This window comes from Zingiber officinale, chromosome 7A, assembly GCF_018446385.1.
Source record: "Zingiber officinale cultivar Zhangliang chromosome 7A, Zo_v1.1, whole genome shotgun sequence".
Taxonomy (NCBI): domain Eukaryota; kingdom Viridiplantae; phylum Streptophyta; class Magnoliopsida; order Zingiberales; family Zingiberaceae; genus Zingiber; species Zingiber officinale.
The window spans coordinates 90,789,705-90,807,797 of NC_055998.1; the positions used below are offsets into that span (position 1 = coordinate 90,789,705).

At 37.5% G+C, this 18,093-nt stretch overlaps 1 protein-coding gene across 2 annotated transcripts; it reads right to left on the minus strand.

The window, feature by feature from the left end:
- Window positions 1–12,590: 12,590 nt before the first annotated feature.
- LOC122001758 (transcription factor bHLH49-like) lies at window positions 12,591–14,823 on the minus strand. Of its 2 annotated transcripts, none has more exons than XM_042556662.1 (8): window positions 14,631–14,823; window positions 13,899–14,348; window positions 13,615–13,821; window positions 13,465–13,530; window positions 13,319–13,387; window positions 13,175–13,249; window positions 12,993–13,103; window positions 12,591–12,922 (listed from the first exon to the last, which is right to left on the minus strand). In XM_042556662.1, exons 1-8 carry the CDS (start codon window positions 14,649–14,651, stop codon window positions 12,803–12,805), a joined length of 1,119 nt encoding a protein of 372 aa, XP_042412596.1. In that variant the 5' UTR covers window positions 14,652–14,823; the 3' UTR covers window positions 12,591–12,802. The 2 variants fall into 2 exon arrangements, with proteins under 2 accessions (XP_042412596.1, XP_042412597.1); XM_042556663.1 differs by having other exon boundaries at window positions 13,899–14,400; window positions 14,631–14,821.
- Between the last annotated feature and the right edge of the window lie 3,270 nt (window positions 14,824–18,093).

The window sequence follows — 18,093 nt, forward strand, 5'->3', positions numbered from 1 at the left end:
GATAGAAATCTCTTGGTATCGTTTAACATACCTATATCGTTTGTGGCAAGCAAAATATCATCAACATATAGAACCAGGAAGATATGCTTACTCCTACTGAACTTATGATACACACAATCATCTACCACATTTACCTCAAAACCAAATGAGATTATTATTTGATGAAATTCATAGTACCATTGACGAGATGCTTGTTTTAACCCATAGATGGACTTCTTAAGTTTGCAAACCATACTCTTTGGATCTCCTAATACAAAGTATTCTGGTTGCACCATATAGATTATTTTCTCAATGTCTCCATTGAGAAAAGTTGTCTTGACATCCATCTGATGGAGTTCCATATCGAAGTGTGCGACAAGTGCCATGATTGTCCTTAAAGAGTCCTTCATTGAAATTGGAGAAAAGGTCTCTTTAAAGTCAATCTCATATTTCTGAGTATAGCCTTTAGCTACAAGACGTGCTTTATACCTTTCCACATTACCATTTGAATCCCGTTTGGTTTTAAAAATCCACTTACAACCAATGGGTTTCACACCTTCTGGTAATAGGACAAGTTCCCAAACTTTATTATCTTGCATTAACTTATACTTCTCATTCATTGCCTCAATCCACTTTTGAGAATTTGAATCTTGCATGGCTTGACGAAAGTTGATCGGATCATCTTCCGCCATACCATCATTTTCCTCATGTTCTTGAAGTAGTACTATGTAATCATCCGAAATAGCACTCCTCCTTTCTCTAGTGGACCTTCGTAAAGGCACTTGTTCTACATACACTGGTTTTTGAGGTTGTTGAGTTTGTTCTTCTGGGAGTTGATTAACAATGTCTTGTTGTTTTGGTATTGCATCCTGATCACTGATAGGAATAAAATCCTGATCATTATTAGAAGCAATCATAGGAATATAAACTATTTCCTCTTGAAGAGTAGTGGGAATACATTCCTCCTCAAAGACAAGGTCAATTACTTTATTCTTCCCCCCAAACTCAATATCCTCAAAGAATGTTGCAGTTTCCGTCTCAAAGATGGTCTTTACTTTGGGATCATAAAACTTATAGCCCCGTGATCGCTCAAAATATCCAATAAAGTAGCTACTTACAGTTCTGGAGTCCAGTTTCTTTTCATGTGGCCTATACGGTCTAGTCTCAGCTGGACATCCCCAAATATGAAGATGTTTGAGACTTGGTTTTCGCCTTGTCCAAAGCTCAAAAGGTGTTTTAGTAGCTGCTTTAGTGGGTACTCGATTTAGAATGTAAGCTGTTGTCTTTAATGCTTCTCCCCAAAGTGACATTGGTAAGGTTGAATGACTAATCATACTCCTTACCATATCCTTAAGAGTTTGATTACGTCGTTCAGCTACACCATTCATGCTTGGTGAGCCTGACATGGTGTACTGTGGGACGATTCCACACTCCTCTAGGTATTGAGCAAAAGGTCCTGGACGTTGCTCACCTGAACCGTCATATCTACCGTAGTATTCATCACCACGATCAGATCTGACTTTCTTAATTCTTTTGTCTAGTTGGTTAACTTCAACCTTAAATGATTTGAAAACGTCCAATATTTGAGCCTTCTCATAAATAAGAAATAGGTATGCATATCGAGAATAATCATCAATAAATGATACAAAATATTGTTGACCATTCCAAGAAAGTGTTGGAAATGGTCCACAAACATTCATATGTATCAATTCCAATACTTCTGTAGCTCTATATGCACCCTCTTTCTTTCTTTTGATTTGTTTGCCCTTAATGCAGTCAACACAAATATTTAGGTCTATAAAATCAATGGAGTGTAAAATTTCATCCGATACAAGTCGTTCAACTCTATTTCTAGAAATGTATCCTAAACGTTTGTGTCATAAGGCACCTGAATTTTCATTATTAAATTTATGCTTAGTACCACGTGATTCCACATTCAGGATTTCAATATAAGAAGCATTTATATCAAGCATATATAGATTGTCATAAATTATAAGTGAACCGGTTCCAACAACAGTAGAATTAATAGATAAACTGAACTGACCGTTTCCAAACGAACAACAGTAACCTAATTTGTTCAAATGAGAAACAGAAACCAAATTCCGTCTAAATGACGGTACAACAAAAGTTCTATTAAGTCTAAATAATAACCAGTGTTTAACAATAATCTAAAATGCCTTATTGCTTCCACCTCAACCAACTTGCCATCACCCACATAAATGCATCTTTCAACATCAGTTGGCTTTCGATAGCTCAGTCAAACCTGCATTGAAACACTGATGTTAGTAGTAGTACCAGAGTCTAAGCACCAAGTGTTTCGAGGTACTGAAGCTAAATTTACTTCAGAACAAATCAAATTGAAAAATATACCCTTTTCACACGCCATGCATGATACTTAGGACATTCTTTCTTGACATGATTAGGCATGCTACAGAAGAAACAACCTTTCTTGTCAATATCCTGCTTTTGTTTCTTCACATAAGGGTCTTTAGTAGCCTCATTTTTTCTTTTCTTGCCCTTATCTTTAGGGGTGCTTGCCAAATAGGCACTTTCAGCCTTGATTTGCTTCAACCTCTCTTCCTCTTCAACACAATATGAAATGAGCTCATTAAGAGTCCATTTCTCTCTTTGACAGTTATAATTAATCTGAAACTGACTAAACTGGTTCGGAAGAGAAATAAGCATTAAATGCACAAGCATGTCATCCGACAATTCAAGATTAAGTGCCTTCAATTTTGATGCAAGGTGGGACATTTCCATAATATATTCCCAAATACTTCCCTTGCCTTTATACTTCATGAAAATCAAGCTCTTCAGAATTGTGCTTGTTTCCGTCTTATCGCTTTTGGCAAAGCGCTTTTCAATCTCATCGAGATATTCTTTAGCTTTGGTGACACTATTAGACATCACACCCCTAAAAACCTCAGGTATGCCGCGCTTGATGATCATAAGACTCATGCGATTAGAGCGATCCCACTTCTCATATTTAGCCCTCAGTTTAGAGGAACTAGTATCTGTAGGAGCAGTGGGTTGCTCTGTCCTAAGCGCAAGATCTAGATCCATGTAGCCAAGAACAATTAAAATGTTCTCCTTCCGATCCTTAAAATTCACTACAAGAAAAAAGTCAAACAACAACGGTTTTTCACCGTTGTCGTAGGCCATTTTGAACTGTTGTTAAAGGCCGTGTTGTTAAAAGGGGTGGCCAAAGACAACAGTTTTTAACCGTTGTCTTTGAAGGCAAAGACAATATTTTTTACAATGGTGAAAAACTGTTGTCTTTTCCTTCAAAGACAACAGTTTTTCACCGTTGTCTTTGAGCGTCTACCTTTAATAACATGGTTTTCAACAACAATTTTAAACTATCTACGACAACGGTGAAAAACCATTGTCTTTTTTAGAAAAAAAATAAAAAAAAATTAATACACAATTTTCCAATATTATAAATCATTCAAAATACTAAATTTCAAAATAAAATTTAATATACAATTTTCTAACATTCAAAAATAATATTTATAACATTTTAAAGAAATTTCATAAGCAACCAACAAAATTTCATAAGCAACCAACAAAATGATAACACTATTAAAACAAAGGTAGAACAATATAACACAAGATTTTCTACTTAGATGTCGGTGAAGAGGAGGGATTGCAGCTCCTAGTGCTCCTTAATTTGTTAAAGTCTCTTCATTTTTTTAGGTTGTCGGCATTCTTCCCAATACTCTTGAGGACACCTAAAAAGAGCAGAATGAAATTATACAATCCTGTGCACTAGAACTATGTAATTCTAAGTGGTGGATCATGTCTATCACAAGTTCGCCACTAATTTTTTTGACCATTATGCACAGATTGTAGACAAGCATGAAAATAAGAAGAACCATAAATATAAGCGAATAAAGGATACCTTTCAATCTTCAAAATCTTCTTTTCTGGTTGGCCAGTCTCCTTTTCCTCTCTTCTTTTGTTAACTCTGCCTCTTCTTTGATATTTCCTTTTCCATGAAAAATCTCCTCAGGGGCAAGCATAGCCGCATCTGAGACGGCCAATGGAGCAACCTGCAAAACCATTGTATTTCAGTGACTCGAAACTGTTTTTACCATAAACTAAAAGACAACTCCAAAAGATATTTTTACCTCTTCCATTGCTAGAGCAGGTACATTGACTTGTATAGACATATCCTCAATAACCTACATCATAACTTATGGTCAATCAAGAAATAAATACTAAAAGAATTAAACACTTGATAAGCTTTATTGCTAACCGGCTTTGTAAACAAAAGTCCAAGAATAAAAGGTTGTAAAGATAATTACTTAACACTTCTGTTAGATAAAAAAAATAGAAATTAATTCCATAAGTTTGCCTAAACATAATGCTAGAGCACCGAGAAATGCACTTCCTAAATGTTGTTAAATTGTAAAATGAGTGATTTTAGCAAATAAACCTACTCTTGACAAACTATATGTATTATCACACATTTTCAGTAAAAATCTTACAACAACTAGCACATTTAATTGCTCTGCTTGCACTATTGTACAGTCACAAAGAATATTCTTCATCAGGCTGAAATCTAACTTTAGAATATCTTAATCATTTTAGTAAGGACTGAAGAGTGAAGAGCATTAGTTGATCATTAGTTGTTTTTGTTGTGTCCAAAAACAATTGGACCAATCACACTGCAAAAATTGTTGTAGAATTTAATATTCATTGGCGTGCTTAGCCATTCAAGGACTTTAATGTTCCATGTTCATACAATAAAAACTTCTGGCATGATGAAATCAAATGTAAAGCAACAGTATCTTTATGCCCTTCACAAGCCTAAAGCAACAAACAAGCAAACATATCATCCTTTGGCGCATACTCCATCTTACATTTTATAAGTATAAAGTTGGCAAATTAAGATATGACATACAACGATTGTACACACCAGAAGCTCTACTGATCTGACTAATCATGTCCACTTTATCAGCATCTCTACATGATGATGCATTTAATTAAATTCCAGATTCCACCCTAGTTCAGTAAATATTCTGAAACTTCCTACGTCCACATTATAAATTTTTCTTTCAACATTATAAGAACACTTTATAAATCTGACAACAGATACTTGGAGTAACTTGCACCAAAATACCACTGATTTTGATCAACAAGAATTCTGACAATAGCAGAAGCTTCAACAAATAAATGTTTATATGAGTTAGAAAATACTAGCGCCCTGCTGGATAAAAGTTTCAACAAGGAAAAGGGACATGAAAACACTAGACAGTGGATGCTATTATAAACACAATGTTCCAGATTGGGCCAAGATTATAATGAGTAACAACTCCCTGTCCTACGTCTCTTCCAATCCACAAATGAATTTAGAAAATACAACTCAACATGAGAAATCCTTTGCAATTTCCAAAAAAAATCAATTGTCAAGAAACAGCACTACATAAGAGAAGAAACTTACCCAGGTTTAGAGTCGGTGGAACTTGTAGGAGTATCAGCCTTCGTCTAACCCATGCAAGAGAAGAGATAGAAATGTAAGTAAATAACGAGACATATTGTATCGATTTAAAAGGACGAGTAAGAACGAAACAACACTCAACTGCAACGACATTTGTGATCAAATTCCTTCCACTGAGCCTACTGGAGATCCTTCCATCGGATCTAACAAGTTTAAGAAAATTTCATTCTAAGTTTAAGAAATCTTCCACCAGTCAATAAATCATCTATTAGAGTCAGCGTACTATCTCTTTAACCTTAAGACATGATCAATATTTATAAGGAAAAAATATCCCAACCGAATATAATTATACATGTACCACGACTTTTCCTATATATTTCAATTAAAAAGACTAACAAAATCATTTGTGCTTTGGTTATCAAATGCACTGGTCCATGGTTAGATGCTCAATCAAAAACAAAAACGTACATCTCAATCGATCCCAATCAATGACCAGAATGCTGTTACCATTGGGTCAATAATCAAAGGTGCTAACCAAAGGGGGGAAAAAGAGAACAGCCATACAATATGCAAATTTTGTAATTAATTACTGAAAGATTACTCGTTTTCTATAGCCACTGAGAATACAATAAACCCAATTTCATCAGCTATACATCGAAAATCAAGTGTTTAGAGTACTATTTCGTGAATAAAACAAAATATGAAAAAAAAAATACAAGAATACATACAGCGAGCTAGGATAAATGAAATGCAGACACGCCAATCAAAAAATTGAGAAATCAATTTAAACTTCAGTGGAAAAATTTTATTTTGAATTTTAGATCATTCAGAAGGCCAATGAGAATTGATTATTCCGTTAAAGCTGAGCAGGAATTCAAACCTTCTCCAATCAGGGTTGAAAGCCATAGCATTTATCGGTCCAAAATGTCCTTTTACGCCACCAATTTCTTCTACGCTGACTCTAACAAGGACCACCCTTCCACAAAAGCTTCAGCTCTTCAAACCCAGTCACAAGCTCCAAAAAAATCACCAGCTCTGAAAGTTGATAAAAAGCACAGCATGCCAAGCTCAAATTTGAGATCAGCTTTGAACTCTCAAATCTCTCCATCATTTGGGAAACAACATTGAAATCCCCATCATTTGGAAACATCGTAACACCTCCAAGCTCCACCTTCAACAACCTCCATAAATACTAAAATCAAAGAACTGATTATAGCACACAAGCACCCATTCAGACGCACACTGGAGTTGCACAGAATTCTGCCGAAAACCCAACCCCAACAAAATCAACACACCAGCAAGCATAAAACCTCCCCTCTTCAAGCTTTTCCCATGCAGAAAATGCCATTATAAACACAAAGCAAACCACCCAAGAAAAACCTGAAATCTGAGAAAGTCCTCAGCATGCCAAGCTTTGTCTTTGGAGTTCAACTCCAAAAGAAAACCCATGTAACATAAAGAGAATCCGAGCAAATGCTCCACAATATGAAAGCCCATGGAATTCTACCGGAGATGCTTCCTTTCGTTCCTGAGTGCCAAAGGAACAATCGTCATATCTTCAGATCCCAAATCAGTAATAGTTATCTGATTCGTAAAAGAGGGGAAAAAAAAACCTGGAAGAGATCTCGCAGGGGATGCAAAGAGACGCCTGTGCGGATCAATACGATTTGAGAGGAACACTGCCGACTGGAGTGATGCCGCCATTTCTGAAGCGAATGAAACCCAGAGAGAGGAGAAAGAGGAAGACGAGGAGTAGGAGGAGGAGGAGGACGAGAAAGGTCGAGGCTTGAGGAGGAGGAGGCGGTGAAGATGGCTGAAAGTAGAGGCCGCGAGGAGGAGGTGGCGAGGCCGAAAGTTGAGGCGACGAAGAGGGCGGCGAGGAAGGAGGCAGCGAAGAGGGTGGTGAGGAGGGAGGAGGCGAAGAGGGCGGTGAGGAGGGAGGCGGCGAAGAAGGCGATGAAGAGGGTGGTGAGGAGGGAGGCGACGAAGAGGGCGGTGAGGAGGAGTCGGCGAAGAGTAGGGTTTTGGGAAAGAGACAGAAAAAAACAAGGCGTAAAACAAACAAATGACGAAGGAGAAAAAGTGACGAAAGAAAAAATAATTGCATTTAACAACACTTAATAGACAACGGTTTTTAAAAACCGTTGTCGTAATCCCCAAAAAGCGCACATAGACAACAGTTTTAAAAAACTGTTGTCGTACCCTTTAAAAACCGTTGTTGTATCCCCAAAAAAACATAAATAGACAACGGTTTTTAAAAACCGTTGTCATAGGCCAAAAAAATTACTAAAAGGCAACAGTTTTTGTTAAAACCATTGTTAAAAGGCAAAAAGACAACGGTTTGGTATAAAACCGTTGTCGTTTGAGTGTTGTTGAATGACATTTTTCTTGTAGTGATTTGTACCATTAAGGATCGGCACTGAACTTAAGTTTGCAGAAATAGTGGCAACACTTGTTGAAAAGAGAACACAAGAATTATAACATAAATAACATGCCCATTTTGAATCGATTAAAATAAATGATAAATCTCATCTAAAGATACCTAATGCAACAACAATATCAAGTCTTTAGACAGTAATATTATTTGCAAGTGATACTCTTGTTGTAATAATCAAACACTAACAATAATGCATGATAAATAATAAACCTATCTTTGGATCGATTTATTATATGCATGAAACATAACAAATAAAATCTGATAATTGTTACGTGTTTATTATCACAAGTAAATGTATAATTTGTTAAGTATAAATCTTTATTTGGACCGATTAATACTCACATAAATATACACATTTACACTTTATTTAATACTTTAATAATATCTTAATATTTTAAATAAAATTCAATTCAAATAATAGAGGTCACTTTCGTGACATATAATTTAAATTAATTTAATTTAAAATAATAGATATTTAGAACCCTTATAATCCAATTAAATTATATTATAAAATAATTTTAATTATTTTATCTAAATAATAAATTTAATGGATTATCTTTAAAGGGATAATGTAAGGGCAATTATTTTACCAATTTAATGAGATGGATAAAATAATTTATTTCCTTAATTAAATTAGTTTATAATATTTTGATTCCCTCTGGGAAAAAAAACGCACCATTTTTTTTAATATCAAAATTAAAAATATATATATATGAAATTTGGCAAAAACAGTTTCTTCCCAAACGTGGCCTCGCTCCACGTCCCACGTACGTGGCTTTTGGAAATTTTAAAACTATGCAACTGTACATCATTCACGCCGCACAAACCGTCGCAACCGCAGTTGTTGATCATGATAACCAACCAACGGTATACCGGGATAGTTGTCGGCCCTTTCCAGTGTCGGAACACCGGTCACCTTTATTGCTGGCATCTGCTTGTGCTGAAACAGCGCAGTCACAACCAACTCGTCGGCCAACTGTAATACCTTATCCTACCGCGGAAAACTACCTCTAGCATGATGTTGTCGTCAGTGGCCTAATGTTGGCCATCTGCGTCGCTTCTCGCGATGAGTAGAAAACGCGAGAAGCGACGTTTAGCGTGTTGCCTACCATCTTGGATGTCGTCGCCGGCCTAGGAAACCGGTTGCAAGCAACCTCCCATGACGCTTTCCTTCTCCGGTGGAATTTGCAATGCAGTCGCAAATTTTTCCAACCGATTGTGACACAGAACAGTGCCGAAAATCACGATGAATAAAATCGCAACATGATATATCATGAACCAAAATTGAGATTGCTCAAAATAAAATTTTGTGCCCAAAATAAAATTTTCCTTAAGAATTTGGAAAAGAAGGCTCTGGTACCAATTGAAAGATAAATAGGTTGAGTAATCTCAACACAAAACTTATGCATTCTATTCAATTCTTAAGAAATTATAAACGGAATAGATAAAATTACGGAAGCTTACCAGAATCCATAGTATGCAATTGATTTTGGGCAAGATCTTCAATTTGCATATCTTCCTTAGTATCTAGAGAGTTTTGTCGATGAGGAAACAAAATAAAAGCGTCATCTGCAAACTGGGACCATAACCCTTATTTATAGAAACATAAGTTTGTCTATTTCTAATTTGGCCCCTCAACAAATTAGAAATTACACATGGTATCCACATTAATTTATTCATAACAATTAATATTCCTTAATCATAAATTTGATCACATTAAATCATGACTTATTTAATTGATGATATTAGACATTTATAATTACAATTATGGTTTCAAAATTCTAACATGGTCCACTTCTAATTACGGTCGGATCGTAATTACGATCCAGTCGTAATTAGTTGCGATCCCTTCATGGGTTCATCGTCTCCATCAGGTTATAGTTTAAGTCAGAGCGGGCGGCCGGAGGCCGCTCCCTACTCAGCGTCCGACAACCTAGACACTTGCACACTTCCAGCGGCCTCCGGCCGCTCGCTCCAACTTAAACTATAATCTGGTGGGAACGATGAACTTATGAAGGATCGTAACCAATTACAATTGGATCGCAATTACGATCCAACTGTAATTAGAAGTAGATCGTCCCCTAATCTATTTTTCATAGACCAGGAGATCTTCTCTCTATTTCTAGAACCTCGCTAGAAGGAGAGTTCGAGCCATGTGAACGATATAGACTTATAGGGTGCGTTTGGTTAGGAACTATCCTTGATAACCTTGGTTATCTATCCAAGGTTATCAACAAAAACCCTATTTGATTTAGGTAATCGATGATTCCCAAGTAATGTTCCATGTCTGACACGTCAGCAAAAGGGGCATGCAACCAGGAATCGGAAAACTGAGGTTTTTCTTGATTCCGGGGTTATCGAATTTTTTTTACCCAAAATCTCCTCGGATAAAAGAAAAATGTGAAAAAAAAATAAAATGCAAAGAACAAAATGAAAACTATAAAAAAATAAAATAAAATAATAAAATAAAACGTAATCTTTTAAAAAAATAAAAAATCATTAAAAAATAATAAAAAAAAGTAAAAAATGGTAAAAAAAACTTTAAAAGAAAAAGGAAAAACATTAAAAAATTAAAAAATACAAAAAAATAGGAAAAACATTAAAAATTAAAAAATAGAAAAACCATGAAAAAAATAAAAAAATACAAAAAAAAAACATTAAAAAAATATTTAAAAAAAAGGAAAAACATAAAAAAATTAAAAAAATACAAAAAAAATTTTAAAAATTTTAAAAATAGAAAAAACGTAAAAAATTTTAAAAAGTAAAAATAATAAAAAATATTAAAAGAATTAAAAAATAGAAAAAATGTAAAAAACCCTAAAAAATTTAAAAAACTAAAAAATAAAAAAGCAAAAAAAATTTAAAAAAACTTTAAAAAAATTAAAAATTAAAAAACATTAAAAAACAAAATAAAAAATATATAAAAATAAAAAAACGTGAAATTATAGTAAAATATAATAGAGTTTAAATAATAATAATAATAATAATAATAATAATAATAATATTATTATTATTATTATTATTATTATTATTATGTATAATTGGTTCTGTAAAATCTAGTAAAATACTAAATTAGGTTATTCATTAAAATTTTTAAACAAATATATTTTTGTTGCATTACCTAGATTGAACCAAACAACATTTGGTTATGTTTTATTCCCCATGACCTTGATTATGTGATTACCTGATAATCACATAACCAAGATTATACATTATAACTTGAACTAAACGCATCCATAAAATCATCCATCTAAAGCCAAAAAAACATAATAGGCGATGGTCCACACTAACATGACATTTCTTGTTGGTCTTTATGAAAGATATCGAAGGGAGCAAACTTCGAAAGGGATGTAGACCACTGCCCCATATCTTCGTCGAAGTGGACATAACAATTTAGACATCCCAACCTCCTCCTTTCTCTGTAAACCACAAAGAATACAACACATAAGTCCCTATCATGCCAACTACAAGGCTGTGTCTGAAATCAATGCCCCTGTGGACCATATGGGGACTTCGTCTGTCATCGTTCGGTATGAAATCTTTCGAGAAAGCATGCATTTATCGACCGATAATGATGCTTCGGAAAGCAACCAGTGACCTAACCAGAGACAAAAGAAATTATTGGTTGATCTCGATTAGGCACCTTAACACTACTGCAGGCGAAACCGCTGATGCCTCATCAGTAATCCAAGTGATGTTCATTGAGACGGGGAAATGTAAGGGTCAAACCATGATAGACCGGTTGATGGATCGAGCTTCGCCACCAAGACATATTAGCATACAAATTGTGTTCTTGTTTCACAAGTTTCAGTATCAGAATTCTGTCTTTTGGTCAGTTTTGTGCTGAACATGGTTCCTGAGCTTAAATGTGAGAAAGAAATGCTCTCCTTTTACTTGTAATAGAGTTTAGGCAGTCAATTTCTTTGTTTTGATATGAGAATTTATTGTTGGATTTTATCTTGTTATTTAGTGAGCTTGTAAAAGGATAGAGGGGTTCACAGAGATGTCTTATATATAAAATATAAGTAAGATGATTGAAATGAATGAAAGTGTCATATGTAATCGTCAAGTACCTTTAAAACTTAAAGGAAAGTTATACAAAATGACAAATAAACCTGTTACATTATATGAAACTGAACATTGGGTTATGACTTGAGCATATGAAAAGAATATAAGAATTGCAAAATTGAGGATATTAAGGTGAATACATTAACAATACAGGGATGAATAAGATATGAAATGCTCCAAATAGATGATGTAAAACTATGACAAAAATACACATCATGAGGAAGAGAAAGATAAAAAAAAAATTTGATCATTAATAATAAAAGAAAATTATATTTTTGTCCTGTAACGTGCATTTTTTTTTTCAATTTCAATCATGTTACGAGTCAATTACATTCTTAGTCTAATAACTTATAATATTTTTCAATTTCAATTCTTTTTCTCTAAAATAAAATTTTTCATCAGAAAATGTCCAGTTGACCGTCGGAATGCTTAATTGCAAAAAAAAAAATCACATGGATCATAAAACAATCAAAATCCCCATATTCAATTTACAACTCAACATTCTAACCACCAATTCAACATTTTCCAGTGGAAAATTTCAATTTTGGAGAAAAAGAATTAAAATTGAAAAATATTATAAGTTACTAGACTAAGAATGTACTAAAATTAAAAAAAAAAAATACAAGTTACAGGACCACGTAATTTTCTGAAACTAGAAGCAAATTAATATGAAAAAGTATCTCTTCCTCAGTTCTAGTTAAGTACATCACAAATGCGGTACTTTAAATATTTGGACCACATCATGGAAGTCTTAAGATCATACAGCTTTAGATAATTTTTTGATGAATCTATCTGAATAAACTATAAAGTAAACATTTTGGCTGAAGACAAAGTTGCATTTTTATGCTGAAATCTGGCTGTTCATGGCTCAGCTTTCATTTCAGCAGCCGAGAGTTCTCTTGTGAATTCTTCTTCCTACCACAATGGAAGCTCTGAGATTGTCCCATGCCAATCTGAACAACACTCTGGAGATCATCCTCCCAGAAATCGCCTACCTGAAAACCGGGCGTTGTTTGTCGCCTTAGTTTGTAAACACACAATCAAAGAAGTCAAGATGAATTATACCTGAGACGAAGCATTTCCATATCCATTGATGTGAGGCTGGTGGTGGGAATTCAAATTTTGATGCAATGATGGATAAACTGAACTTGGTACATGGCCACAAATTTGAATCATCTGAAATGTTTGCCGCCAAAAGTTTTAAGACCAATCAATCTTTGAACAAGGTTTAAGACAATCAATCTTACATCTTCCGGTTGGAGGTTCATCAAGCCGTTGAAATCTATATCTGGACTTACGGTGGCCAGCTTCATCGAAAGGAACTACGACAACAATGAATGCAAATTAGATACAAGAACAGGTCTGAATTTACATATGAACTGGCTTTCTACCTCGACTTGGCGCTGCAATGACTGGACATAGTTTATGATCTCGTCGAGCATTCCGGCTTTGCCAGTCACCTAGAACGAAAAATGCAATTCAAACACATCACTAAATCATAAGGAACACTTATGTATCAAGATAAGTGTTGAATTACTTTGTTGCAGCCTGGTACAAGATCTTGTAGCAACTTCATTCTTTGGCTGATCTTCTCTCTTCGCACCTGAACACAATTGACATTAAATCGACATTTTTTTTTTCTTTCTGAAATCAACAGTTGGATTCAGAAGAAGGATTCATCACACACTCTTTCAGCTAGGCTATGGCTGTCAGTTGCTTGGCCTCTTCTAGCTCTGACATGGATGTAATCCTTTGGAGGTTCAGAGGGCTCGACATTGCCTTCCTTTCCCTGCTTCTGTTCATCATTCCGGGAGCCATCACTTTGCGAAGCAATCTCCGCATTGTTCTCGATATGACGATGTCGCTTTGTGGTGCAATCTTCTTCGTCTGGCACCTGAAATTCAAATCTTTGAGTTCATCGTTTGACCAGGTTACACATGGTCATTTAAATGAGAAAATTGAAGCAGTGACCGATTTTGGCAAGGTGATATCATTTTCTTTCCTCTTCCTTAAGCTTGCTTCTCCACTGGCACATATTGGGTCAGACATGGAAGTCTCTTCTCTGCAAATCCCCAATTCGCCATTTTTCACCTCCGATTTCACTCCATTCAACCATGGAGCTTGAATACTGCTCTCCAAATGCTCAGCTTGGAACCCGTCACCCATCGGAGGTTGACTACATGTTGAAATTAACTCAAAATGGCTGCCGCCCAAGCCATAGTTCTCACCTTCGAGCCTGAAACCCCTAGCTGCTCTCTGCAACACTAACCCAGGCTTACCGGAGGCAGCAAAATTGGCCGACTGCGACGACATCATGCAGCCCAGCGCCGGTCCAAAATAGCCGCCGGGATCCACCAGCCACGAGCTCATCTCTTCCAGGTCAGGAACACCGAAAGATCCTTCCTTTATCAAAGCTGAGCCCTAGAAACCAGAAAGCTAGTGCGCTCAGTTGGTAAAGCAGGGATCTTTGAGACTGCAACACGTCGAAAACCCAGAAACGTGGGAACTTTTTTCCAGAAAAGAGAGAGAGAGATAGAGAGAGAGAGAGAGAGAGAGAAGGTGGAAAGGAGGGTTGAACAGAGAAGGGAAGGTAAGGGAAGATGAAACCAAACTACTTGTTGTTGCAGGTGTTGTCTTCTGGCACTGAAGGTGGCAGTTTGTGCAACGCAGAAGGGAAGGTAAGGGAAGATGAAACTGAACTACCTGTTGGCGTTGTCTTCGCATCAGAATGAGGCAACAGTAGAGTGCATAGCCTCATGAATGTGAGAGAGAAGATGATGATGACGAAGACGAATAGGAAGATGAAGATGATGATGGATGGGCGAAAGGGGAGGAAATGGATTTTAGCTTGCCGGGATGAAGGGAAGGAAGGTCCCCATCAAGGAAAGGGAAAGGGAAAAAGGAAAAGAAAAAGGCTTCGTAGTTAATTAGGTAGATGTGAACAATGCCCACCGGCTCATGGCACTTTGAGCATAATCCAGACATGATTATTGGCTATGTGATTTTTTTTTTTTTCCTTGTGTTACTGGTGATAAATTTTTTTAGTTTTAAAGGATAAAGTATTGGAATTAGTCTTTCTAATTTTAAGGGATAAATTATTAAAATTAATCTTAATCTTATGGTGTATATAAAGAATCCTAGAGATGTGTATTCATTCAATTCATTTTTCATCTTCTAAGAAAGTATTCTATCAGTTGTCTTCTTCCTCGCTCTATTCTTTTTTTGCATATTAGTGTGTGTCTTCGGTGTGCTATTCATCGATTCTAAGCCAACATCTGATATCAGAGCCTTGGCAGTATAGAACACCCAAGAATCCACGATTCCACAAAAATGTCTAGCATCCCACAAGTTGCTACGAAGGAGAACGAAGGAGTGTCATTTCCTTATCCGATGCTAAGCTCTCACAATTATACTGTGTGGGCAATAAAGACAGAGATGATTCTTGATACCCAGAGAGTCTGGGAGGCGGTGCAGCCAATGGAAGGAGCCCAAGTAGATGCAAAGAAGGATAAAAAGACACGTGCATACACCTTGCAGTGTGTCCCCGAAGACATACTTCTCCAGATCACAAAAAAGAAGATGGCGAAGGAAGTCTGGGACAACCTCAAGACGAGGTACCTTGGAAGTGATCGAGTGAAGAAGGCACGCGTACAAACGTTGAAGAGCGAGTTTGACGCCCTCCGGATGAAGGAGACCGACACGATTGATGAGTTTGCAGGCAAACTCAGTGCTATGAGCAGCAAGTTCTCCGCTCTTGGTGCCACGCTTGAAGATTCATCTTTGGTAAAGAAGTTACTCGATTCTGTCCCTAATAAGTTCTTCCCTATTGTTGTCGGTATTGAGCAGTTTCACGACCTTGAGACGATACCATTTAAGGAGACTATTCGGCGACTGAAGGCGTACAAGGAACGAACATTACGATTACGCGGCAACACCAACGGCACTGAAGGAGAGCTCCTACTTACTCATGTCAAATAGCAAATGCGACAGAAGGGGAGCAACATGGACACTTCGTCAGGAAGAAAGGGGCGTGGGTCCAGCAGCCCTAGTCATGGCAAATGGCGTGGACATGGGCGAGGGCGCAGTCGTGGTCGTGGTACGCAACGCCAAGACAACGCAGGAAGGACTAGCGGCAACAACAGTGGCACTCGAGACAAGAGACATATAAAGTGTTTCAATTGCGAGAAAATGGGATATTATGTGTCCGAATGCTACAACAAGCGGCGTGATGATGAGGCTCACCTCACTTGTGCCACTGATGAAGAGCCAGCACTGATGATAACCGTGTCCCACGAGGAGTCTGACACTAGGCGTGAGCGGCAGGATACCATTCTGCTCAGTGAAGATAGGTTGCTACCGGAGATGTACCACGGTGTTAAGAAAGGAGATGAAGACGTCTGGTACCTTGACAACGGTGCCAGCAACCACATGACTGGCCATTGCGAGAAGTTTCAAGAACTAGATGAAACCATCACCGGGAGGGTGAGGTTTGGCGATGGATCGACCATTGAGATCATGGGCAAGGGGACGGTTGTGTTCGAATGCAAGAACGGTGATCGGAAGGCTCTCCACGAGGTATACTACATTCCAAAACTTTGTAGTAATATCATAAGTCTCGGTCAATTGACAGAAACTGGGAACGAGGTGCACATGGAAAGAGATACCATGAAGGTGATTGATAGGAGCGGGAAGCTCTTGATGCTGATAAAGCGAACACAAAATCGCTTGTACAAGATAACCTTGAAGACATTCAAGCAAGTCTGTCTCCTAGCAAGCCTAGAAGACCCAACCTGGTTATGGCATACAAGGCTCGGGCATGTCAATTTCCATGATTTGAAGCTGTTAGGGGAGAAGAAATTGGCGGTTGATGTGCCTCTATTGCCCCAGCCGAACAAGTTTTGCGAGGTGTGTGTGATCGCCAAGCATGCAAGGTCGTCATTCCCGTGCCAAGAAAACTTTAGAGCGGAGAAGCTGTTGAAACTTATCCATGCTGATATTTATGGGCCAATCTCACCATGTACACTAGCTGGTAACAAGTATTTCCTTCTGATTGTTGATGATTTTACAAGGTGGATGTAGGTGTTTATATTGGCAGCAAAGAATGATGCATTTCGAGCATTCAAGAAGTTTAAATTATTGACGGAGACCAAGACTAAATACAAGATCAAAACACTCCGAATAGACCGGGGCAACGAATTTCTATCCACGGAGTTCACTCAGTTCTGTGAAAATGAAGGAATCGAGCGACATTTCATGGCTCCCTACACACCCCAACAAAATGGTGTTGTGGAGCGCCATAATCGCACCATGATGGCCATGGCAAGATCTCTCCTCAAGGGTACACATATGCCGGCAAGGTTCTGGGGAGAAGCGGTTAAGCATGTTGTCTATCTGTTAAACCGTCTGCCAACTAAGGCGCTAGGAGAGCGCACGCCATTTAAAGCTTGATGGGGAGAAAGTCACATCTCGCCCACTTGAGAGTGTTCGGTTGTGTTGCATATGTGAAAAATACAACCCCTCACCTCAAGAAACTTGACGACAGAAACTCACCCATGGTATACTTGGGTGTCGAGGAAGGCTGCAAAGCTCATCGTCTATTTGATCCAAGGCATGGCAAGCTACAAGTAAGTAGAGATGTGATGTTTCGAGAAAATTATGAATGGACATGGAATGCAGGTGCCAATAATGAAGAAAGGGTACCAGAGTTTATGGTGGTGGATGCATTCGGCACCGACGAGGTGATTGTTGCAGCAGACATTGAGGCTGCAGCGAAAGATGTCACAACACCGGCAGTAGCTGTGGCAGGAGCATCAAGTCCATCTACACCATCGTCGAACACCAATACAGCTTCCTCGCCTTCGATAGCAAACTCACCCGAGTCTTATAAAGGACCGGTCCGTTTTAGGTCCATTGCTGATATCTACGCCAACACTGAGGAAGTGGTTGGTATTGATGAAGAAGAGGGTGAGGTGATGATGGTGATATCTGAAGAGCCGATTGTTGGGTTTTTCGGGCAGCGAAAACCGCGTTTTCGCATCGCGGAAACCCCGAAAGCCCCAAAGCCAACGGATCCATGCAAAGAAAAATTTCAAAACTACGAATACGAGTTTCTACCGAGATCTACTCCTAGATCTACATGGAAAAAGGGTTATACCTTTGAAGCGAA

What these genes read in the sequence shown, in the direction of transcription:
- LOC122001758 (XM_042556662.1), bottom strand. Translation starts at nt 14,651, where the DNA reads ATGCGAAGACAACGCCAACAG. An exon ending in GCCATAGCCTAGCTGAAAGA is followed by an intron (nt 13,531 to 13,614) that starts GTGTGTGATGAA and finishes AATTGTGTTCAG; the next exon opens with GTGCGAAGAGAGAAGATCAG. An exon ending in ATGGAAATGCTTCGTCTCAG is followed by an intron (nt 12,923 to 12,992) that starts GTATAATTCATC and finishes CCCGGTTTTCAG; the next exon opens with GTAGGCGATTTCTGGGAGGA.